The sequence below is a fragment of the Camellia sinensis genome, chromosome 2 (genome assembly GCF_055761805.1).
Source record: "Camellia sinensis isolate YWXY chromosome 2, ASM5576180v1, whole genome shotgun sequence".
In the NCBI taxonomy this organism is placed as follows: Eukaryota; Viridiplantae; Streptophyta; class Magnoliopsida; order Ericales; family Theaceae; genus Camellia; species Camellia sinensis.
Window position 1 is genome coordinate 20313694 of NC_138962.1, and position 26305 is coordinate 20339998.

General features: G+C 37.0%; 2 protein-coding genes across 5 annotated transcripts; both read left to right on the top strand.

Annotated features, from left to right (window-relative positions):
• The first annotated feature begins 378 nt into the window (after positions 1-378).
• LOC114300137 (putative disease resistance protein At1g50180) lies at positions 379-22660 on the top strand. Of its 4 annotated transcripts, none has more exons than XM_082904201.1 (4): positions 379-561; positions 1506-2697; positions 17994-19889; positions 21738-22660. In XM_082904201.1, exons 2-3 carry the CDS (start codon positions 2229-2231, stop codon positions 18386-18388), a joined length of 864 nt encoding a protein of 287 aa, XP_082760327.1. In that variant the 5' UTR covers positions 379-561; positions 1506-2228; the 3' UTR covers positions 18389-19889; positions 21738-22660. The 4 variants fall into 4 exon arrangements, with proteins under 4 accessions (XP_082760327.1, XP_082760339.1, XP_082760331.1 ...); XM_082904213.1 differs by having other exon boundaries at positions 21004-21913; XM_082904205.1 differs by having other exon boundaries at positions 428-666.
• Positions 18418-19857, top strand: LOC145811433 (putative disease resistance protein At1g59780). The gene is made up of 2 exons (XM_082907564.1): positions 18418-19148; positions 19200-19857. The coding sequence occupies exons 1-2, from the start codon at positions 18418-18420 to the stop codon at positions 19855-19857; spliced, it is 1389 nt and encodes a 462-aa protein (XP_082763690.1).
• Positions 22661-26305: the final 3645 nt, after the last annotated feature.

The following is a 26305-nucleotide window of genomic DNA, read 5'->3' on the forward strand; positions in this document are numbered from 1 at the left end:
CCGCCACTCGTCATACGATTTCTATTTTTCTCTCAAACCGCACCGACCCGCACCGCGCACACCCCCTATACGTGGGGTTGGTGATTTGAGCAGGAAAAAAAAAATATTGGCCAATCAACACCCGTTAGGGATGTTGGGGTCTCTCCCAGTGGCGATCTCTGTCTTTTTTCTATTTTATTGAAACACACAAATAACTAAAATGGTTTTAAAATAAAAAATTAAAATTGATAAAATTAAAATTTTGAAGTTTAATTTAAAAACCACGTTAAATGATGAGATTTTTTTTTTTTATAATTTATTTAAAAATATTTTACTTATTTTTTTTATTCAATCAAAAACGAAAAATGAGTAAAATACGTGAAAAAAAAGAAGCATTTTACCTTGGAGTCCCACCAACCATACTACTACCAGCAGCAATCACTTGATTGAAGAGACAGAAAATAACTCTAACCAGCACTCACAGTAGAGAGAGAGAAGAGAAACTCCATCGTTGAAGCTTCGTCGGCGGTCGTATTTTCGCTGGCAGATTGAAGAGTGAGCTGAGCTTCAACACTCAAAAAGGTTAGTCCAACGGATCAAAGAGAAAAAGAGACAAAAGTCGCTCTTCCACGAATCGACCAAAGACCTCTTCTCAAAGAGACTTCCCTAGTTGGCTCATCTTTAAATGTTTGTCCAAATTTTGCATGTTGTATTATTTTTTACATAATTTAGATTTTTGGGATATAAATTTCTGTCTTCACACCCAAAAGTTTTTTTATTTTTAAGATTGCCCAAATTCAATGTAGGGATTTTTGGGATATGTCAAGTCAATGCTAGATTTGGGACAAAAGAAATGAGTTAATTACCCTAAGTATATTGCAGGTTTGGACTTTGTTAGTTTGATAAATTTTATCCATATGAATCGTGAGACTATGGAGGAGCAAAGAATTTTTTCCTGTATTAAATTTGTGAGAGCAGTGATATTCAACTCCAATTTTCTCTGCATTTGTAAAAGTGATTGCATATTTTTAATTGTTAAAGTGATATCGATGTTTAAGCATTGCTTGTAAGGACGACCATGGGCCAATGTTGCATATTCTTATGTATCAAAAAAAATTTTTTTTTCACCAAACACTTGATGGACTGTAACCCTGGTGGGGGCCGTGATCCATCATTAGCTGCCATAATGAAAATGTGACCGCTGATCAACGATGGGGTTTCTCTCTGTCCTGTAATGAGTGTTATTGAGAGAGTTATTTTCTCTCTTCAATCATGTGATTGCTGGTTGGTGGGATCCACACCTAATGACATGGTGTGCCACATCTGCTTCTCTGTTTCAATCCGTGTTTTGATTGTTTGAGCGTAGCATTACTCAGTCATTCTTGTCAATGTCATTGCCATCTGAGTCACACACTGCATTATTGAGTTGGCATTGAGTCTATTAAAGCCCGCTTTGAAACTATATTTTTTCAACTCTTTAATAAAGGTGATTTACATACCAAATGAGGCCTTTGTCAATGTTGCAGACAGTAACCAGGTCATCCATATAAGAAGTGCACCCCCGTGAAAGAAGAAGAAGAAGAAGAAGAAGAAGAAGAAGAAAGAACCCTTTGGTGGTGAGAGATGACTATGGCGGAATCTGTAGCTCTGTTTTTTGCAACCTTTGTGATGAAAAGTCTGGGTAGGTTGCTCATCCAGGAGGCGATAAATTTGCGTGGGGTGAGGCCCCAAGTTGAGCAATTGCAAGCCCAGCTGAACCGGATGCAATGCTTCTTAGAAGCTGCAGGTGCAAGACCAAAAGGAGGAGCAGATGAGATTATAATCCACAACTGCGTTGCTGAGATCAGAGAAGCATCCTATGATGCTGAAGCTGCAATTGCAACTTTTATTGTCAAAATTGCATTTCGTACTAGTGGGAGATCAGATCAGTTCCCTTTCGTTCTCAAGAGGTATTTGTGTATCTTCAAGGAATGTTTAGCCCTTCGTGAGGTTAGGTTGGAGATTGAGGTTATTAATACTAGGGTCACCAATAGCATCACAACAGGTTTTCAAATTTGTGGCATACTAAATTCTACAGGAGTAGGAAAAAGTTCATCATCAACGTCTACGGCTGAGAGGCAGCAACAATTAAGGCGATCCTATGCCCATATTGTGAGGAGGATGTTGTCGGCACAGAAGAAGATGTAAAAGCAGTAGTGGATCTTTTGGTGAAGGAGAAGACACATTATAGAGTTGTTTCCATTTGGGGGATGGGTGGTCTTGGCAAGACCACCCTTGCTAAGATGGTTTACAAAAACATTGAAATTATGCGTCATTTTAAATGTGTTGCTTGGGCCTATATATCTGAACAATGCAATACAAGGGAAGTTCTTGAAGGGATTCTTATCAAACTTCTCTCTCTATCAAACAAAGAAAGGAAAGCAATTGGAAAGTTGAAACATGATGAGCTAGTCAAGAAACTTTATCAAGTCCAAAGTGAGAAGATATGTTTGGTGATTCTCGATGACATTTGGAAGGATGCGGATTGGGATAGTCTGAGTGCAGGCTTCCCAAATTCTACAGAGGTAGGCAGCAAGATATTGCTAACAACTCGCAATAAAAATGTTGCTAAGCATGTAGATCAACAACGCGTGCTTTATAAATTGAGGCACTTAATAGCAAAGAAGAGTTGGGAGCTGTTTGTGAAGAAAACATATATGAGAAGAAAAGAAGTTACCGGTAATTATTAACATCCTACACAATCAAATGATTTGTGCTTTTAAAGTTTCAAATGTCTTTCTTAAACTACTTGCCTTTCGGATTTGAATTCTTTCCATTTTACAATTCAATTTGAGAGAACAATTTGGGTTTGGTGGACCCATTTTGAGGCCAATTTCAGTAATTTGAATCGTTCATTGTTTTTAGAATTCATAAGTAGAATATTCATACAAAAATTCAGGTTGATAGAATATCGATAGTTATATTTTTAAGTCACAATTGTATTACAAAAAATTGATGTTATTTTTAAAAATATATTTGTTGTCTATTTTTATGACAAATGTGATTCAAACATATAATTCTTGATATCTGATTATCTGTTTTTTACAAGAATATTATAATCAAATGAATCTTAAAAAGTAAACGGTATTTATCACCGAGATCAGCCCAAAACGGGCCGATTAAGCCCAATTGCTCTCTCAAGTTGTGATGGAAAATGGCAGCAGCCAATTAAAGTCTATAAAAGGCGTGGATCCAACGGTTCTAAGGCCCAAGCCTTAATTTGGCATATGCTAGATGATGTGGGGCCTACTTGGGAGATTAACTAGATTTGGGATTTATTTAAAAGTGTCTTTTGAGTTTCTCAAGTCAAATGTCTTTAAATTTCTAGTCAAGGTCTTTGGGTTATTTAATTGGTCAAAGAGTCTTCTAGAGTCTTTCACATGATTAATGCATTAAAGAGTCCTAGGGAGTCTAAGTTAGTCATGTCATTTAATTTGGAAAGTTTTAGAATCAAGATGAAGTGAGTATAAATTATATTGTAAGTCTTGTGGCAATTTATGAATGGAATGAATAAAAATTAAGCTTATGCTTCTATGATTGTGCTGATGCAATCTTTCTTTAGTGTGATGCTAAAGAGCCCATTGGTGTGATGCCTTGGGTTTTCTAGGTGTGACATCTAGATCTATCATTCTTTAACCCTTCCTCTACTTCCTACAAATCACTGTTCACGTCTACTGTTCATATTTACTGTTCACAACCCCCAAAACAGCCCTGTTATTTGTGTTTTTGCTCATACTCAGGCCTATTTCGAATCTGTCCTGCATCAACTTGGTATCAGAGCGAGAGTAGCATCATGTCTACACGATCCGGAAAGCCATTTAGGGGAAGATTAACTGATTACCAGCGTGACGAGATTCTGCTAAAGCTTGTGGAGCAGATAGATAATTTTAGTCTGCGCATCAATACTTTGGAAGGCCAAACAACTCAACCTAACGATGGTGAACAAGGCGAAAACTCTGGGAATAACAATACTAATGAAAATGGCGAAAATCAAGGCGAGCGCACGGAAGAGCAGCGTGTAGATCCGCTACAAAGGCAGCAATTAAGGGCTGGCCAAAATCAGGAAAGGCAGCAAAATTCCATGTCTGCTTGGGCCCATGATTTATTGCAAAGGAACCAATATGAGACCTATGATTCAGCCGGAGATATCACTAAGAAGATTAAAATGGAGGTTCCAGATTTTGAAGGTAAGGTCAATCCTACTTTGTTTCATGATTGGCTTGCTTCTATTGAAGAGTACTTTGACTGGTACGATATGGCTGACGATCGGCGAGTGAGATTTGCTAAAATGAAGCTTGTTGGATTAGCAAAAATCTGGTGGATGGGTGTGGAAGGTGATATTCGAAGGTTGGGGCAGCCACCAATTAGTACTTGGCAGGAGATGAAAGCCAAGTTAAAGGAGAAATACATGCCATCAAATTACCATGAGAAGTTGTGTGAACAACTGATTGAATTAAAGCAAAACCGCATGACAGTGGCTGAATATATGCAGAAATTTGATGAGCTAAAGATGAGGAGTCAAATTATGGAAGATTCAAGTCAAGCTCTTGCTCGGTTTAAGGCTGGTTTGAGGCCCGACATAAGAAGGGAGTTGCTTCGCCAACCCTTGTACAGTCTCGAACATGCCTTCCAAGTTGCTTTGGATATGGAGGAGTATTTGAACTACCAAATTTCTAAAAAGTTTGTGTCTCAAGTTGGGGAAACCATAACTAAGGGGTACAATGATGCAAATCGTTTCCGGTCCAATGTTTCAAAGCAAACTTCTGTCAATACGGCTGACCCAAAAGGGAAGAATTATGCAGCTAACAAAGGAAACAGGAAGGAAACCAAGTGCTTTAAGTGTGGTGAATCTGGTCACATGGCATTCCAATGTCCAAAGAGGAGTTTACATATGGCAGTGGAGCAAGAAGCTGAATTCGATCAACAAAACAATGATGATAATGATGATTCCTTTGATGTTGGGGTACTAAATACAGATGACTTAGAAGATGAAGAGGTGGACAATTCTCTGATTTCTGTTGTCAGGCGTATCCTTGCAGCGCCAAAAACTGAAAAGGAAGACTGGAGGCGTACTTCTATTTTTCAAATGCTGGTTCGCTGCGGAAACCAAGCTAGGAAGCTTATCATCGATGGTGGTAGTTCCATGAATGTTGTATCTGCAACCACGGTGGAGCGTCTTAAGCTTCCTGTTCAACCACATCCTCATCCATATAAGGTAGCTTGGATCGATAACACGTCCATTCCGGTAACTCAGCGCTGTCTAGTCTCTTTTTTGTATGGTTTTTATAATGATTCTATCTGGTGTGATGTAATTCCCATGAATGTCACACATATCCTTCTTGGAAGACCATGGCTTTATGATAGAGATGTGCAGCATTCTGGAAAAGAGAACACATATGCTTTCTCATTCAAGAACAAGGAGATTGTTTTGAAGCCAATGACTACAGCTGAAATGGAAAAATTCAAGGAAAAGAAGCCAAAGGATGTCACTGAAAATAAGCCAAAATCTCTCAATATTCTCACCAAGAAGTGTTTTCAAGCTGAGAGTATGGAACTGGGAGTTATATATGCCGTGGTGGTGAAAGAAGTGTCAGATTTAGCTGCTGAATCTATCTCTGAATTGCCGACAGAAGTAGCCAAGTTGCTGTCCCATTTTTCTGATGTTGCCCCCAAAGAACTCCCAGATGAATTACCTCCCATGCGCAATGTCCAGCACGCAATAGATCTCATTCCTGGATCACAATTGCCTAATCTTCCAGCCTATCGCATGAATCCACGGGAGCACGCAGAGCTTAAAAGGCAGGTAGATGAGCTACTATCTAAGGGGTTCATTCGTGAAAGTTTAAGTCCCTGTGCTGTTCCAGCTTTGCTTACACCCAAGAAGGATGGTAGTTGGCGCATGTGCATAGATAGTCGTGCTATAAACAAGATTACAATCAAATATCGATTCCCTATCCCGAGGCTTGATGATATGTTGGACATGTTGGCTGGGTCTTGTCTATTCTCAAAGATTGATCTGAAAAGTGGCTACCATCAGTTACGTATAAGGCCAGGAGATGAATGGAAGACAGCTTTCAAGACCAAGGATGGCCTCTACGAGTGGCTAGTCATGCCATTTGGTCTAACAAATGCCCCAAGTACATTCATGCGCTTTATGACACAGGTATTACAGCCTTTCATTGGTCACTTCCTGGTTGTTTATTTTGACGATATTCTAATCTATAGCAAGACCAAGGAGGAACATATCTTTCATCTTCAACAAGTTTTGAGGGTCCTTCGTCAAGAGAAGCTCTACATTAACTTAAAGAAGTGTTCTTTCATGAGTCCAATGGTTGTATTTTTGGGTTTCATTGTGTCGTCTAAAGGAGTGGAAGTCGATCCAAGTAAAGTGAAAGCTATCCTAGAGTGGCCAATTCCAACCTCCTTGCATGAAGTTCGCAGCTTTCATGGGCTGGCGACTTTTTATCGTCGGTTTATCAAGAATTTCAGCACGGTAATGGCACCTATCACTAACTGTATGAAAGGGGGACTGTTTGTTTGGACAAAGGCAGCAGCAAAAGCTTTTGAAGACATAAAGAAGATGATGTCTGAGGCTCCTGTTCTACACCTTCCTGACTTCTCAAAGGTATTTGAGTTGGCGTGCGATGCTTCCAATGTTGGGATTGGGGGTGTGCTGAGTCAAGAAGGGCACCCAGTTGCCTATTTCAGCGAAAAACTCAATGAAACCAAGCAAAAGTATTCCACCTATGACAAGGAATTTTATGCAGTGATTCAAGCTCTTCGCCATTGGCGACACTATCTTCTTTATAAGGAGTTTGTGTTGTTTTCCGACCATGAAGCACTCAAGTACATCAACTGTCAAAAGAAGCTGAATCATCGACATGGTAAATGGGTTTCATTTCTGCAGGAGTATTCTTTTGTTATCAAACATAAAGCTGGCTCTGAGAACAAAGTTGCTGATGCTCTTAGCCGAGTGGTGTATGTTCTCTCTTCCATGACTCTACAGGTGGTGGGTTTTGACTTGCTCAAGAGAGATTATCCTTCTTGTAAGGATTTTAGCTCTATACATGCTCAGTTGCTGGCTGGACAGCAGGGAGGATATGGTGAGTTTTCTTTGCATGATGGCTTCCTCTTCAAGGGAACTCGTCTCTGCTTACCCAACACATCAATTCGTGAAGATATGATTTGGGAATTGCATTCCGGAGGAGTAGCAGGTCATTTTGGAAGAGATAAGACAATTGCAATGGCCGAGGATCGCTTTTATTGGCCAAAGCTGAAGCGAGATGTGGGCAAGGTTGTTTCACGATGCCGTACTTGCCAACTTTCGAAGGGAAGAAAGAAGAATACAGGTTTATACACTCCATTACCTGTGGCCCATGAACCTTGGCAAGATTTAAGTATGGACTTTGTCCTTGGATTACCAAAAACCCTTCGAAAGCACGATTCTATCCTTGTGGTTGTGGATCGCTTCTCCAAAATGGCACACTTTATTCCGTGTTCAAAGACATTGGATGCAGTCCACATAGCTAAGCTCTTCTTTCAAGAAGTTGTCAGACTTCATGGACTGCCAATGACCATTGTCTCTGACCGTGATTCAAAATTTATGAGCTACTTTTGGCGAACGCTATGGAAGTTGTTGAATACAAAGCTGAAATTTTCTTCGGCTTTTCATCCGCAAACTGATGGTCAAACGGAGGTTGTTAATCGCAGTTTGGGTAATCTACTTCGCTGCCTTGTTAGTGATCATGTTGGCAGCTGGGATCAGGTACTTCCTATGGCAGAATTTGCATACAACAGCTCTGTGAACAGATCTACAGGTCGCAGCCCTTTCGAAATTGTCACAGGTTTGCTTCCAAGGAAACCAATCGATTTGGTTCCCCTACCTATTCAGGCTCGCCCAAGTGCTGAAGCTGAAGCTTTTAGTCAACATATCCGTGATATCCATGATGAAGTGCGACGAAAGATTGCCATCAGCAATGAGGGGTACAAACAACATGCTGATTTGCGGCGGAGGTTTGCTGAATTTGATGAGGGCGACATGGTCATGGTTCGAATCAAACCCGAACGGTATCCTAAAGGGGTATATAAGAAACTTCATTCGAAGAGTGCTGGACCATTTAAAGTTCTCAAAAAGATTAGCTCAAATGCTTATGTGCTTGAATTACCTGATGACATGAGCATAAGTAATGTATTCAATATTGAGGATCTCACTCGATATTCTGGGCATGCTAAGAGCAGTAACTGGGCTGACCCTGTGGCATCTCTCCCAGCACCCAAAATTTTTCAAGATGAAATCGAAGACGTGGTTGATCATCAAATTGTTTCAACTCAACATGGAGGTTATCAAAAGTATCTCATTAAGTGGAAGAAACGTTCACTGTCAGATTGCACTTGGATTACTGATGAGGAGTTTCGGCGCCTCAACCCTGACCTTTATGAAGAATTCCATGCTTTTAACTCGACGGGGTCGAGTTCTTTCAAGCCGGGCAGAGTTGATGGAAAATGGCAGCAGCCAATTAAAGTCTATAAAAGGCGTGGATCCAACGGTTCTAAGGCCCAAGCCTTAATTTGGCATATGCTAGATGATGTGGGGCCTACTTGGGAGATTAACTAGATTTGGGATTTATTTAAAAGTGTCTTTTGAGTTTCTCAAGTCAAATGTCTTTAAATTTCTAGTCAAGGTCTTTGGGTTATTTAATTGGTCAAAGAGTCTTCTAGAGTCTTTCACATGATTAATGCATTAAAGAGTCCTAGGGAGTCTAAGTTAGTCATGTCATTTAATTTGGAAAGTTTTAGAATCAAGATGAAGTGAGTATAAATTATATTGTAAGTCTTGTGGCAATTTATGAATGGAATGAATAAAAATTAAGCTTATGCTTCTATGATTGTGCTGATGCAATCTTTCTTTAGTGTGATGCTAAAGAGCCCATTGGTGTGATGCCTTGGGTTTTCTAGGTGTGACATCTAGATCTATCATTCTTTAACCCTTCCTCTACTTCCTACAAATCACTGTTCACGTCTACTGTTCATATTTACTGTTCACAACCCCCAAAACAGCCCTGTTATTTGTGTTTTTGCTCATACTCAGGCCTATTTCGAATCTGTCCTGCATCAAGTTGGATGGCCTACTTTATAATTATGCAGACAAATTGCCTAGTTTTTAAAGGATAATTTTAAATGAAATACAAAATTAGTGAGAAGTAAAAAATAATTAAAAATTGATGAGGTGCAAGTGAATACAAATGAGAGATATGTCCCTGCCACAACTTTACAAACTCATTTACAGCTCTGAATTTTTTATTATTTACCTCATTTTCTACCACTAACCTCCTTTAACAGCATTTATAAAATCTCAAGAGATTCTATCATAGGCTTTTTAAAGATCAATCTTAATAATCATACCCCTAGATTTACCCTTTTTGTATCTAAGAGAATAATTTCTTGAGTTATGATAATGTTGCCAGTGGTAATTCTACCAGGTATGAACCTACTCTGATTGGGACTAATGAGGTTAGAGAGGAGAGGTCTCATTCTATTAACAATTATCTTGGTGATGATCTTATAGGTGACATTATAGAGACTAATAGATCTGAATTGTTTAATGGTCTCAAGGTTATCTAGTTTAGGAATGAGGACAATTTGTGTTTCATTGATCTCCTTAGGGACAATTTTGTTATGAAAACAATTCTTGATGAAATAGCAAACAGAAGGGCCAACAATGTTCCAGTTCCTGTGATAGAAAATAGCTTGGATGCCATCTTTCCCAAGTGCTTTGAAAGCTTTAATGTTCTTGATGGCATTCCAGATCTCATAGTTAGAAATAGGGGCTAAAAACCTATCATTGTCCTCTAAGGTAAATCTAGTTCTAGCAATGTTGGTCCAACTCTCCAAGAGGGTGGTTTCGTCATACTTAAACAGGTTATTAAAATGATCAATGATATGGGTTTTGAGGTCATTGGTGTCAGAAATCTAGTTGCCCTTATCATCTCTAAGAACATTAATTTTTAACTTCCTTCTCTCATCTCTAAGAACATTAATTTTTAACTTCCTTCTCTAATTGAGGGTAGAGATATGGAAAAACCTAGTGTTTTGGTCAACCATAGTAAGCCATTTGGATCTAGACTTTTGAAACCAGAGAATCTCCTCTTGAAAAAGAGTATTATTAAATTGTTTCACTAGGTCTTTTTCTAAAACATGAAGGTTGTGAGAAAAGGAGTAGGCTTAGGCTTTTTGGATTCCCTCTATGCGAGCAAGGAGGGTTCTTTTTCTTTTAAAAATGTTTCCAAGCACATCCTTATTCCAGATTTTGATGTTCTAAGTAAAAGCATCAATGGCACTTAAGAGGCCATTGTATATTAAGCCAAGAATTCTGGACAACATCAGTGAAATTAGGGTGACTTCAGTGAAATTAGGGTGACATAACCATGCAGCTTCAAATCTAAATGTCCTATTCTGAGGGTTAGAGGGATGCATACCTTGGGTGAATACCACTAGAGGGGAGTGGTCTGAGTACTTTCGAGGTAGTGTCCTCACAGTGCCTTAAGGAAAGAGGGCTCTCCATTTGTCATTACTCATTGCTCTGTCCAAGCGTTCCCTGGTGTTGACCAATACTTGTCTGTTGTTAGTCCAGGTAAGTCTAGGACCTATGCTCCCCAAATCAATGAGGTTGCAGTTATTGATTCTCTCCCTGAATCTCTAAGTTCTGTTAAAGTTGTGGTAGGAGGAGAAGCTCCTTCTTTCACTTTGATCAGTGAAATCATTGAAGTTCCCAGCAACCAACCATTGCTGGTTCATGTTGTTAGCTGTCTCCTCCAGTTCCTCCCATAGATTCTCTCTAGCTGCTGGATTTGGACTGGCATACACTGTTAATAAGACCTACTCTTCGTAGTCTGCCTTGTGAATGGTAGCTTGTATATACTGATTAGATACAGCAGATGTTCAGACATTAACATGATCTGTATCCCATATAAACCAAATACCCCCCCATTCTTCCTATTGGATCAACCACTGTAGAAGCTGAGAAGCCCATATTGTTAAAGAAATTTCCCAGGGAGCTGAAAGTGACCTTTGTTTCCATGAGGATCAGAATTTTTGGTTTGTGTGTCCTAATAAGCTCTCTCAAGTTGCGCTTGAAAGTGTTGTTCCTGCCCCTCGGCAGTTCTAGATCAAGATCTTCATAGAGTCTATGAATGGATAATTTGGGAAGGGTTCAGAGGCTAGGCTCGTAATGATGCTTTGAATCTTATGATGGTCTTGATCTATTGACCTCATGGATGCCATCTGGAACGAGTGGATTGAAGGACTTGGTATGGTGCTCCATCCTGGTTCGATTCTTAGCCTTATTTGTTCGATCCACCATATTGTGTCTACGCAGTGAATTGCTTCTATCTCTGGTTCTAGTAAAAGACCCATCGCACTGCCCTTCATCTTGTGCATCAAGACCGTTGGTAGAGTTACCTCCTTTCTCTCCATGGTGGATTCCTGGGTCTGGTGGTTTTCGAGATCTTGGGTCTCTATCTTCCAGTGGGGAAGTTTGGTTTATGGTAAGAGGGTTAGGTGGGTGTGGCTTAGTGTTGTCATCTATTACCTCCTCCATTGGGATTTCTGGAGAATCAATTTCTGCTAGCGTGGGATTAGGGTTTGCAGGTCTGGATTGAGCAGGTATCATACTAGAGACAGTGATGTCCTTATCCTGACTGGTTCCAACTGTTTGATGTGAAAAGGCTTGTGCTTTGGCGTGTAGCTTAGATACTACAACATTCATAGGATTTGCTAGGCCTTTAGGTGGGCTTGAGTTCTATTGAGCATAGTTAGTGGGCTTTTTGTAGGCTGGGAATGTCTCTGGCCTAGGTTGGGGAGTTTTACTAGAGTTAGAGATCTCATTCTCTTAGCCCGATCTGGTGGTTTTCTTTCCTTTGGTGGGTTCCTCTTCGTGATGGCTGGTGCTACCTAACTCAGCAAATTTATAATTTGTTGGTGTTTGGGCTAGCCTCATAATGTTGGGCTTTCTTGTACGCATTTCGAGCGCCGAATCTTTTTCTATATTGGCATCCATGGCCCAAAAGCTTCGTCTCCTTCCTCTATCCTAATTTTTTGAAGGTTACTGTTATCTACTGGTTGTGCCGTTTGGATGGTCCCTGTAACAGCTACTGGGTTTCCTGTCGGGTAAGGATTTGAGCTTTGAGTCAACTCGGACATTGGGTTCACAGCCTTGAATTTGCATAACTCCTTTTGGTGATCCACCTTGCCACAATGAAAACAAAAAGAGTGAATAGATTCATATTCGATATTATAACTTTTCTTATCTAATACAAATTTGGGACAAAATGGTTTTCGTAGGTCCACTTCGATGCAAACCCTTGCGAAGCGGCCTCTTGTAGCCATGGTTGTGGTGAGATCAATCATCAGTGGTTTCCCTAGTTGCTTCGCGATGGTATAGAAGACTTTCTCTTGAAAATACTCAATCGGAAGCTCTGGAAACCGAACCCAAACAGTCGTGGTGGTTTCGAAGGCTTCCGATGCCTTGAAGTCAGGCTCCCATTTACGCACTGTAAGATAATGGTCCATGATTACCCATGGTCCTCCTGAATAAACCATCGCACAGTCCTCTTGGGAGGAGAACTTGAATAAGAAATAGTTGTTACCCAAATCAATGACGTCAAATTCATCTTGCAGCCCCCAAGTGTCTCAACTCTGGTACAGAGCATTTTATATCCTATACTCTTACCAAGCAATCTGATGATGAGTGCATTCGTCCGTGGTTTGTCTGATTTCTTGCAATAGCTTTTTAGGGAGGGCGATTCTGAGTATTCCATCTTTCCTCTGTGATTGATTCTCATCTTGGATGTCTGTGTCTCCATCCTCATCCTCCTCTTCAGTGATAATATTGGCTATTAAATCATCAAAGTAGAAATCTTTGTTTTTGGGTGTTGCAAGAGCTTCTTTGAAGGATTTAACCTTGGTCCCCTCAGCTGGAGCAATCATTAGCTTAGAATTTTTTGCTTGAGAAGGAGCTGGGAGATTTTGAAGGGGGAAAACTGTTGGGGACAATCTTCTATGTAAAATAAATAACTTGAAACAAATTAAACAAAAAATAAATAAATTACTTACAAAATTTATTTTACTGAACCGAATAAATATTTAAAAGATCAAGTCGAGTGTGTGACACTCTGTCTTTAAGACAGATTCGCCCCGCTACGGTGCTTACGGAAAAATGGCGTCTATCTCCTAGGATACAATAATCTTCACAAATTGTAGTAGCACTCCAAACAATTTGTTCGGCAAACAAAAAACTGTGTTCTTATTCTGAATTTTTCCTAAAATAATATGAAGATTATATCATGCAAGAGAGCAAAACTAGAAGGAAAATGAAGAATTTCGAAGGTCCCAAATGCTGGAAATGAATCTGAATTTATAGGCAAAAAGGTGGCCTTTCAAAACTGTTTGAATAGGTATGAAAGACCTGAACAAATACAGTTTGAAATTCAAACAGATTTGGAGCAGTTTCAATAGATAACTGCAGCAGTTTGAATCTGTTGAAAACTGCTAGGTAGTTTTTAAACCTGTCTGGAACTACTGGGCAGTTTTCAACCTGTTTGGACAGTTTAATCTTTTGGAATTTTAGACTGGAAATGGATAGAAATCTTGAATTCAAATTTGAATTAAATTCTCGCATGAATTTTTTGAAAAAATTTAAATAAATTTTATCCAAAAATTTAATAGTAGAACCGACCCGACCCACAACTGCGCCGGGCACGGCATGTCGGACGGGTGACAGCGGCGGCGCGTGTGTGGTGCTTTGGGCTAAGGTTCACTTTGTCCATAACTCCTCCCTTCTACAAACTTGGGGTGTCCCTTGGGGCCCAATCCAAGGTTGTACACCTAGAGCTTATATACATACACAAGCTCTCTTAGGTGCTGTTTGGTAACACTTACGTTTTATGTTTTCTGTTTATATTTACAAAAATTTTAAAAACTCAAATAAAAACTTGTTTGGTAAAATTTTTGATTTATAAATCAGTGGTCTCAGTTTATAAATTTGGCCAAAAAATGAAAACACAAAAAATGTGTTTCCATTTTGAGTTTTCAGTTTTTTTTTTTTTACCACCCAACACTAGCCACCACTTGCCACCATTTTCCACCACCGTCTTCCGCCACCACCACCCACCCCCCACTACCACCTGCCACCACCACTCACCACCCACCTGCCACCACCACCCACCACCTGCCACCACCACCACCCGCCACTCACCAGCCACCAGCCACCCACTCGCCAACACCATCCACTCCTCGCAACCACCACCACCACCACCCACCCACCACTCACCTGCCATCCACCCGCCACTACCATCCACCGCCCGCCACCACCACCCGCCACCTACTTGCCACCACCACTCACCACCCACCTGCCACCACTAGCCACCTACCACCAGCGCCCACTTGCTACCCACCCGCCACTAGCACCCACCCGCCACCCACCTGCCACCACCACTACCACCACCACCCACTCGCTACCACCTACCATCCGCCACCGTCACCCACCCACCCACTACCACCACCACCACCACCCACCACCTACCACCACTACCCACCACCCGCCGCCACCACCACCACCCACTTGTTACCACTCGCCACCACTCGCCACCGTCACCCACCCACCATCACCACCCATCACCCATTCGCCACCACCCACCACCATCCGCCACCCACCTGCCACCACCACCCGCCACCACCACCCACTCGCTACCACCCACCACCCGCCACCGTTACCCACCCACCCACCTACCACCACCCGCCACCACCATCACCACCACCCACTCGCTACCACCCACTACCGGCCACCATCACCCACCCACCCGCCACCACCCACCACCACCAACTACCCACCACCTACCGTCACCACTTTCCACCACCGTCTTCCGCCGCCACTTGCCATTTCTCACTCTTTTTTATATTTTAAATTTTTTTTAAACATTTTGTCAATTACCAAACGTGTTTGTAGTTTATGTTTTTCTAAAAATAAACAAAAAATAAACAAAAATCAGTTTATAAAATTTTTGTAAATATAAACTGAAAACGTAAATGTTACCAAACACACCCTTAAAGTTTCAATGTGGGACAACCCATTTTAAGGAAACTCATATTTAATTCTTTAAATGTCCATTCTATGAGCCCGAAAACGATGTCAAATTTCCTTTCACTCATATATGGTTTTGACAAACCGTCTTCACCGTGTGACTTGCCATACGGTAAGGAACACGTCACCTCTTTGGACCCACCTCAAAAGACATGTGGACCCCACACAATTTTGGGCTCAAAGTTGGCCCAAAATAAGCCTATAAAAACCAATTTTCCAACAAAAACTTATGTAGTGATTTCCTTCTCTACTTCCTCCGTTGATTCCTTGCTTTTAATCTTCTTGGTGCTACGGATCAGATGATCCTCTTCCTCCTGAGACTTTCCGTTGGGATCTATTTCCACTGTTTCTGGTGTGCTCATTCTAGAAAGAGAATTTTTGCAAGCGTGACTTTGAATATTTGTATTAATCTAAAGACTCTAATCTACTTCCTCTAAACCTATACACACACATATCACTTGTAAATAGAAAACAGAGGAGAAGATGTGCGGAGATAGGGGTGGTGGTCCTCACTTGTAAGAGCATCTTCAATCCTTCACCTTTTCTTTTATCAAATTTAAAAGTGTTCAATCTCCACTCATTTCATCAATTGTTCGTCAAATCAAGGGAAAGTAATTTTTAACCAAATTGAGAACTCATCAAATCCTTCATCAATTTGAATTTGATGAAAATTTAGAAAGATAAAGCATTGGAGGTGATTTTTTTTTCCTCTCAATAAATTTGATGAAAACGAAAATTTGGAATAAGAGGAGATTTTTTATAAAGACTTTAATGAAAGAAAAGGAGTAATTTCAAATTTAGAAAGATAAAGCATTGGAGGTGTTTTTTTTTTTTTTTTTCCCCGGTCAAATTTGATGAAAACGAAAATTTGGAATAAGAGGGGATTTTTTATAAAGATTTTAATGAAAGAAAAGGAATCATTCATATCAAACCAATCTTTTTGCTTAAATTTAAATCAAATTAAATGAAAAAATTGGTGGAAGATTGAAAATGCTCTATCTGTTAGAAGAATTTTCACATCGGCAAAAATTAGATGGACAAAGATGATTAGTTATGTAATAATAAACTAACTAGAACAAAACAAACCATACATACCTTCAGCTATGGTAGAATTCAAGAATAACAAACGTTTGGCAACATTCAATTTTAGCCTAAAAATCAAAAAGTTAAAAAAAAAAATTCCAAAAAGTCAACAAATTATACTAAAAAGTCAAAGATTCACTTTTCTCTCAACTTTTTACACATATTTTCATAAAAAATCAAAAACTCATCCCAAATATACTAATTTTTTTTATCTCATATTTTAGACAAAAAAATAAAAAACGTAATAAATAGTTTGTTCCCAAACGAGGCCAAGATTAATAGTGAAAGGATTAATAATTTCATAAATTAGTGTAAGATTAGTTATCCAATTAAACTAGGGAGATAACTAGTTATTATGTATTCATTTTGGTTTTTTTCTTTCATATTTGAAATTATGATCCCCGCTCCTCTCAATAATAAAAATTTGTCAATTTCGTCGAATTGAATCTCTGTCGACATGTAATACAATTAATAAAATTTGCAGTCAAACATGGAATTGTAAGTCCATAAATTAACAGTCTCAATCCTATGCTATAATCTTACTAATTAAACATGCCCACAATTTAATTACTATTAGTCTCTACACTAAAAGCTTTAATCTTTACACCAGCAAATATGGGGTAGATTCAAAGTCTTCTCCCTCTTCAATCACACTATTATGTTTGTTTTCTCCTAGCGATACGATGTCAGGCTTCTAAAAAAATTATGTGTTGTATGTGAATAGAGAGAGGGACCTTGAATCCTATTTAATAACAAGATACTATTTTTTATTTAATTAATTAAGTGTATGATGATTATTCTACTAATTAAGAATGATAAATTGTAAAATTTTAGGGTTTAAATTGAAACAAATAAAAAGTTAGGATTTGATTTGTTACGGAGGTTAAATCTTGGGTTTTATTTATTTATTTTTGTAATTTCTCCTATATATATAAGAGGTTACAATGTGCATCTCAAAAGGGTGCATATGGTATCTTCTTTGTAACAATCTTGTAAAATTTTACAAATAACATAAACCATTAAATTTTATAAATTCTCACCATAGAAGTCATAACTTCTCACCACAAAATACCATTAAAAGAATCAGAAGTCATAACTTCGCCATTAATAACTTTAAGATGCACAACATAAATTCACTATTGGTAACTTTATCGCATAGTGACATAACACACTACAAATATTCATTACTTTCATCACATAAAATCGTAACTTTCTTGCGATGTGCACCTGCGCCGTTAGGGATGCATGCTCTAGATTTGTCTAGATAACAAATATAATATATGAAACTAACTTATGATTTTTTGTTAAAAATTAGGACAGTAAGACAGACTATTTGACTTTAGCTCAATTCATGTTCGACTTGTTCAAAGCTTGTTTGAGATCGATTTGTTAAAAGTTTGTATTATTTTTATTTTTTATGTAACGTTTAAAATTTTGAGAATTTTCTCTAAATCAATTTTAAAAATAGTTCCACCCAATGCATTTTTGTGTATCATTTTAATTTTTTTTTTATAGTTTTGGGAACAAAGAATTTTAGTGTAGACACAATGTTAGTTGGACCTCACGTTAAGTGATGAAACTTACATATAATTTTTGTGTTGTTGTTAATATATTCATTGGTATATTTATTGGTATTCTTAGCGTTAGTGTTTTTAATATAAATACACATTGCTATTTTTTATTTATATCAATACCGTCCATATAGACTAGTACACACTTACCAACAGATGTATTTTTTTTCCCTCTAATTTTGTAGGATTCACATTAAGCACAGAAATGATTGAGTTAGGGAAGGCAATGGTCAAGCATTGTGGTGGTGTACCGTTGGCAATTGTGGTATTAGGAGGACTTTTGACAGCAAAAGACAAACTGGTTGAGTGGAAGAAGGTGAGTAAAAACATTAGTTATGACTTAGGTAAGGGCAAAAGCCAGGGAGGAATCCCAATAACAGATATTTTAGCCTTAAGCTACCAAGACTTGCCTTACCATCTTAAGGCGTGCTTTTTTTATTTGAGCCATCTTCCTGAAGATTATGTTATTCGCACAAAAAAATTGATTCAGATGTGGATGGCTGAAGGCATTGTGTTGCCATCATCGATACCAACACAAGTAGGAGAAGTGGAAGAGGAACAATGTTGGATGTTGGAATGAGTTATTTGGGTGAGCTAGTCCAGAGATGCATGGTTCAAGTCCAATTAACAAGGTTCAACAAAAGGATTAAACTTTGTCGCCTTCACAATCTCATGAGAGACTTATGCTTGTTAAAGGCTAAAGAGGAGAATTTTCTCGAGATTGTTCACATTAAAGCCTTTGGTCATCAGCTCTCGTGGGTAGATCCTGCATCATCTTCTTCATCATCTTCTTCATCATCATCATTAACAACAATTCGCAGACTTGCCATGTACTATTTGGGTGACCGTGATGCCAACTCTATAGAAAGCAGAAATGTTATTCCCCTATCTGGACATGAAATGAAGAATCACCACCATGTACGATCATGCCAATTTTACTCTTTTGGCAATGAATTGGAAAGTTCTGGTTGGCAAAAATTAAAATTACTCTTTAAGGGCCTCACATTGATTGCAGTTTTAGACCTTGAAAGAATTACTATATTTGGGAAAGGAAAAAAGTTTCCGAGAGCAATAGGAAACCTAATTTACTTGAGGTATTTAAGTATAAGAGAATCTGATACTATTACAAGTTTGCCTTCCTCTATAGGCAACTTGGGATTCCTCCAAACCCTAGATTTAAGGAGATGGAGCATCAGCAGTTTAAGAATACCTAATGTCTTGTGGAGGTTGAAACAATTGAGACATCTATATCTTCCTTCTCGAATCAAGTTGGCTGGAACAAATAAGTTGCGATTGGATAGTTTAAACAAACTGGAGACGCTAGAATACTTTGATAGAGAGTATTGTGATGTCAGATGCTTATTTAAATTGACAAATCTTTGAAAATTCAGTGGTCGGGTAGCCCCCAAAGACTTAGTCGTGATGTTGAAATCCCCAATCCTCAACAATTCAAACTGCCTTCTGCAATATTTGTCCTTCTGGATTAGAGGAGATTTCCAAACGGAAGAAGAACAAAGCCTTTTAAGGCAACTTTTAGGATGCCACCATCTTCGCCAATTGTCATTATGGGGGTACCTGAATCTGGTTAATAAATTGCCAGATCAATTCCCTCCAAATCTCACCTACTTATGTATGGGGAATACTGAACTAGAGGAGGACCCAATGCCAACATTGGAGAAGTTGCCCAACTTATGGAGCCTCATCTTAGATTGGAATTCCTACATTAGGAAGGAGATGGTTTGTTCTTCTGCACCAACAACACCACCACCCAGCAGCTGCAGAGGTTTTCCTCAACTCAAATCTTTAGTGCTTAAGTCTATTCAAAACTTGGAGGAGTGGAAGGTGGAACAAGGAGCCATGCCCTGTCTCTTCCGTTTAGTAATTGTTGACTGCCCAAAATTGAAGGAGGTTCCAACCGGATTGAGGTTCATTACCACCCTCCGTGAATTGCAGATCCGAAGTGTAGCTGAAGCACTCAGAGACAGGCTTAGAGAAGGAGGAGAGGAATTCTACAAAGTCCATCACGTGCCTTCCATCGCAATTCCCTGAGCCTGCCCTCGATCCTACTACATTTACATCAGGTTGGTTGGTCCCATGCTCAATTTCTTTCCCCTCTCTTCCCCCTTTATTTTTTATTTCTTAAAATTAAGGGTTAATTTCACTTGTATTCCCTAACTATCAACAATTTTTTTTTTTTTTTTTATCTCCTCTAAACCATCAATTTCGTCTATTTAGTTCCTAAAATTTTTAATTTTTATTCATGTGGTCCAATTAGAGACAATTGTCCAAATCAATAACCATTAAAACCTAATTTGAGGGGGGGAAAAGATAATTTTATAATTTAAACAACTTAAATCATACAATCAAACACCTTAAGTTGGTTGTGGGTTGTAATTTATTCAAAATAGTAAGAAAATGAGTGTTTTAATGTATGATTTAAGATGTTCAAGTCTCACATAACATTATTTTATTCAAATTAAGTTTTAGCAATTATTAATTTGTATAATTGTCTCCAATTGGGCTCTACATAAACATAAATTAAAAAATTTAAGAACTAAATAGACGAAAATGATAGTTGAATCAAGTAGAAAAAATGGTGATATTTATGACTTCAATGATCCAAAACCATGTCAAAACAAAATTTTCAGATTATTAGTGGTACTAGCTTCGAAAATTCTAACTTTTCAGCCTTGTGCTTTCCTTCGCTTCCTGGAATAGAACAAATTGACCAACACTTCATCTATGCTTTAATTTTGCAAAAGAAGTATTAACTACCTTTCAAATTTCATGTCAAATAATAGAGAACGCATACATGCATATATGTATGTCTCAAGATATGCTTTCCAATCTTATGATGTTCTGAGAGTTGCCACTATTGCAATCTCATGGCTCAATTGTGTTGGAGAAATATAATCTTATGCAACTCAAGTAACTCATTTTATGTTTGTGTACGACACACGATGCAATTCTCCTCTGTTGTTTGTGTGCAAGACCGAATTTTTTGTAGTATTGTTTATGAATCTAGTAAAATGTCTTTCTCAGAGAATGGAGAAATTAGAAAATTAGTATGTAATTTCTTGTGCTTAGATAGGATCATAACTTCTTGAAAAACATAAATAATTAATCGTACTCCAATGTTTACAAGGCATCCTTGCAGAGAAAATTAGTTTTTCTTTGTTTTTTTGTTCTCCCCAGTTGTTTAAAGGCTGCAATGGATGCGCGTGGAGACAACAAAACTAAAGAATCAACCTATTCCTTTTCAATCATCAACCTACTACTCATCAATGCATAAGATCCCGCTTGGAAACTTTATTTTATAACAGTCTTCAAAATGCAGAGAAGCTTGTGTACTGATTTTGATTTGCACAAGTTAAGACATATTTAACCAAATTTCACTTATTGTTAACAGTAACAAATGCAGAGGCTATAGGAGTCGAGATTTCTATTAAAAGCAGTGTCACAATTGAACTTTAAATCACCTATTCCAATGAATTTACTACAAGAAAATCCCAACTTTGCCTTGCTTTAGCTTTCCGGTGACTTCAGTGCAAGAAAATTCTCAAACTATCATCAAAATGACCTGAATTCTACTATAGTTAATCTGTTGAGCAATCCTCATTTGTAGTTTGAATATGCAAAATGAAGTTCGGCTTGCTTTGCCTATTAGTCCTGGAAACATCAAAGTGGGAAGACAATAGCTGTAGTTTTTCAGGAAATAGTGATGATTTGATCACTTGGTTCAGGGTTCCATAGATTTCATGAGAAAACCTCTGTTCAAATAGTCTACATATCTATACGTTTTATTTTCAATGTCACTGTCCATTCACCAAACTTTTGGAGATTTGAAAGAATTTGAAATCCAAAATTCAACAGCTTACAGTGCACACTGGCTAATAGTTATTATTACTACTGTCGATACTCTATTTCAGCAAATGGAGGGCAATGAGGATATCTGGGTGGTGGCAGGTCCATGTTATCTATCTTGCACAATCTTTTTATTCATGCCAGTTATCTCTACAGCCATGGAGTTTGCTCACAGCAGCTTTTTTCTTAGCCTGGTTTGCAGCATTTTCCCGTATCTCTTCTTCTCATGGAGAGGCCTACTTTCCTTTTGATACCGAATGGTCCTACCTGACAGCATCTAGTCAATCTACTGTTAGCTTTCACATCTCAATTAAGGTCTATATGTTACCACTGGTGATCTTTTTTTTTTTCAAACTGTATTTTTGCTTCAGTTTTTGTTAAGGCTTCTTCATGTAATTAGTTATTATTTCCTGTGCTTGGTGTTGTCATAACACACCTAACACTTTTTGCCATTGTGTTTATTAAATCTGTAACACTACCACATTATGGGCTGCTCAACAAATGTATGAATGTATGAGTGGTATTCATCATGATAAGTCCCTACTATTTAGTCTTTCAATCCAAATTGTCAGTATTGGATATATAATGTGACCATCAGCAGGATGCTCAAACAGATGAAATGTTCTGAAGTTCTACTTTGAAGTAATGTTAAATTGCAATTTGTGGTTCCAGTAGAGTACAGCAGCCTTCATTTGAAGACATGGCGAGCAAGCTTAAGGAGGTCTGATCGTTGATGGATATTATGGCAAATGGTGCGGTGCATAATAGACACATCCATTTGTCTCACTCGCATGCTATGGATCATATTTGTTCCATATGAAATATGAATTACTCATGCAAATCCATGGACTCTCCATAAACAGTAGAAACTTAGATTTTTTATTTATTTTTTATTTTTCTTCTAAATTTTCAGAATTACAGATGATATGGTTTGTGTTATTTTGTAATAAGGCATGTTTTTTTTATAGGACACAATTGGTTGAGCTCATTCTATTGCAAATCTTTTCTTTTGGTTGAACTTATAGACTAATCTCTTGTGTGGGCCTGCTCTTACCTTTTCTTGTGTTTGGATGCAATTCTACTTCGTGGTAATTTATTTTGCATTACAAACCAGAACCTGCACATCGTGGATGCAATTTTGGGACCTTAGTGGATGGCCTCTGTTATTCTACCTGATAATAAAACTTCATCACTACCAAATGAGAAAATTGGCAATGAACATGTATCTTGTACTTGCTTTACTTTAAAAAAAGAAAAAAAGAAAAGAAAATTGCTTGTTTAAGTTTACTAGACAGATTTCTTTTATGAATGACATAAGAAGTCTCAAGTTTGTCCTGAATCTAAACATTAGTTCTTTCCGGTTGTGTTCTTAAATCTTCTCCCTCTATGGTAGTTGTGGGTGTTGTGACCTAATCCCATTTTTGGTTGGTTAATTGTTTCAACAGGTTACTGTCAGCTACAACTCTTTTTGCTCTTAAATGTGCTTATAAGAACAATTTTCTGCACATTAATTTTATTACTAACTCTGAGTAGATGAAGGGCAGTAAAGAAATTCAGGTAGTGGCAGCTCCATGGTTTTTTGGAATTTTGTTGTCTCAAAATCTTTTCATTCATGCCAATTATCTCTACAACGAAAGAGTTTGCTCACAGCAGCTTTTTCTTTAGCCTGATTTGCAGCATTTTCCCATATCTCTTCTTCTCGTGGAGGGGCCTATTTTTGCATCAGGTCCTTTTTTTTTCTTTTTTTTTTCAGTTGTGTTGAGCCTAGACTGTTAATTTATATATGTCAATGAATGATGATGTTTTCCTTAAATTACTGGGGAATCCTATGCTTGATGGTGTCATAACACACACTATTTGTGTTTATGGTTCCATTGCAATTTGTGGTTCCAGTAGGGCATACGCCAACTTTCATTTGAAGACATGCCAAGCAAGTAGAACAGACACATTTATTTAGTTTGTTTGGTTTGTTTCTTAGAAAAAATTTTGAGAAAAATTCTCTACAAATAAATTTTTAAGAGTAATCAAATCAAACAAATTTTTTCAAAAAAAATTTTAAAATTTTGTTTGGTTACCTATTGTTCAAAATCACTCTTTTATACACATCAAATCAATCACTTTTTTTAAAACTCTTTCTCCAAAATAATTTTCCAAAACTATTTCTAAAAAAACAAACTAAACAAGTTTTCATACTTTTTATCTCAAAAATTACTCTACAAACACAATCTAAAGACACCAACCTGTAGTTGATTCTTCTTCACGTGTCTGTAAGAAGAAAAGTCGCAATGGAGAAATATCTTGCATAGACAGTCTCAGTTGTCGATTTTGTGATTTGTTTTGTATCAATACAAGTAGAATTAGGGGTAAGCGCGGGTCGGTTGCGGCCATGAAACTTTCAATTCGTCATTCGTCTGCCAGATTGACGGATTGGAGAAAATTAATCTACATCCGTCTGCCAATCTGACGGATGTAGATTGAGCGGATTGGCGGTTTGACGGATGGATGCGAATCGGTTTGACGGTTTACAATTTTATAAATTTTTAACATAATTCAACTTGTGTACTTCCTCAAAAAAAAAAAAAAAGTATTATAGTCAATGACTTAAAAAAGTATTACAATCGCTGTATGCCAAAAAAAGAAAGTTTGAAACTTTAGAATATCACAATCACTACATGCCTCATCCTCATATTATAATCACAGCATGATTCATCCACGTAAAGTATTACAATCTGTGGTTCTTAAAATATAAAAACAATTCAAACCACCAAAACTATGAACAGAGCAGTAATAGAGATTGTATGTCTCTGTATTGTTACATCTATATATGTTTTTGAAAACAAAAACCAACCAACATATATCATATTTTCTATTTATTATTTTTAGAGTTAGATTTAAAAACCAAAAAAATATAAATAAATAATACGTTTATTTTTTTCAATTCAAAAAATATATTCAAGTTAAAATTTTTTTTTTAACAGAATATTTAAATTTTTTTTCAATTGAAAACACAAAATCTTATAAATTACTAGGGGTGCTCGCGGTTTGGCAGTTCGGTTGCGACCAAAGGAATCTCAAATCCGCCATCCGTCCGCCAAATTGGCGGATTGGAGAAAATCAATCCGCAACCGTCCGCTCGTCATTACGCATCCGTTCAAAATGCGGCGGATCGGTTCGGTTCGGTCGATTTTGACGGATCGGTATATCCGCTGCTCACCTCTAAGTAGAATTAGGTGATTAATTGAGTTAAATTGAGTTGGATTCACATTTAAAACACTCTCACATTCACACATGAATGAATGAAAGAATAAAATGCAATTACAATTGAATGATATTTTGTTTAACGAAATTGCTAATTACAAAAATCCCAACAAAAAGTTAATTGAAATTTATTTTTGGAATGATACTAGTGCACTCCTAATGAATTTTGAGTTTGATTTATTTATTTATTTTTTATAATTTTTTTATGTGCATGTATGTTACAAACATTATTATAATTTATTTGAACAAAATTATTTTATATGATTTTGTATCATCAGAGTTCGTGTTTTTGTTAGTTTTTAATAACTATTTTTAAATAAGAAAGGTAAATTATATCTGTGGTTTTTATATTTTAATCAGTGTGTCATTTTGGATCCTACATTTTCAATTGATTTAATTTTGATCCTTAATTTTAGATTTTATGTCAATTTGATCCAATTGATAATATCTTTAGTGTTTTTTATGAAAATTTATCACTAAATTGATTGACGTTAACTCATTTAGTTGAGTAAATTTATAATTTCACTCTTAAAAATATGATATATGATACTTATATGTGTATTTTTTATAAAAAAAAAATATTAAAATTTGTAATCAATTGGACTAAATTTAGATGAAATTATAAATTTACAGTTAAAATCGAATCAATTGAAATTACAAGTATCATAATGACCAAAGTATAGAGACCACTGTCATAATTTATCCAAACAAGAAATTAACCATAAAAATTAATATAAACAATGACACAAGATGCTAATAAAAATTTGAAAACAATTATTTATTTATTTATTTTAAAAATAAATCATATATTTTTTTTAATGATAAACATAATAAATTAAATAAGTTAGATATCAGATTGATTTAAATTTTTTTAAACGAAATACACGAAGGTGGTGTTTGTTTTGAAGAATTGGGCCATGGGATTGGACTATTAATCTCTCTGGACTATTAGTCCGTTGTTTGGTTCAATTTTTTTGTTTCGGACTAATAGTCTGGCATATGAGGGATTATTTTATCCTGGGGGTGGGGGGTGAGATTATTTTTATGGAATTGGTATTCCATAGGACTAATATATGAAATGTCCATTTTATCCTAATGCTATTACTTATAGTAAACAATTGGAAAATGATAAAATAGTCTTTTGAATATTTATAAATTATTTTTTTAGTGTTGTTAATTTAAAATTATATATTAAATAAAAATTATTTAATATAAATTATAAATTAAATTTAATTAAAAATAATAAATTATAAATTATAGCCTTATAAATTAAATTTTTTTAGTGTTGTTAAAAAATTAAATTTATATTTTAAATAAAATTAACTTTTTAGTATTGTTAATTTAAAATTATATATTAAATAAAAAAATATAAATT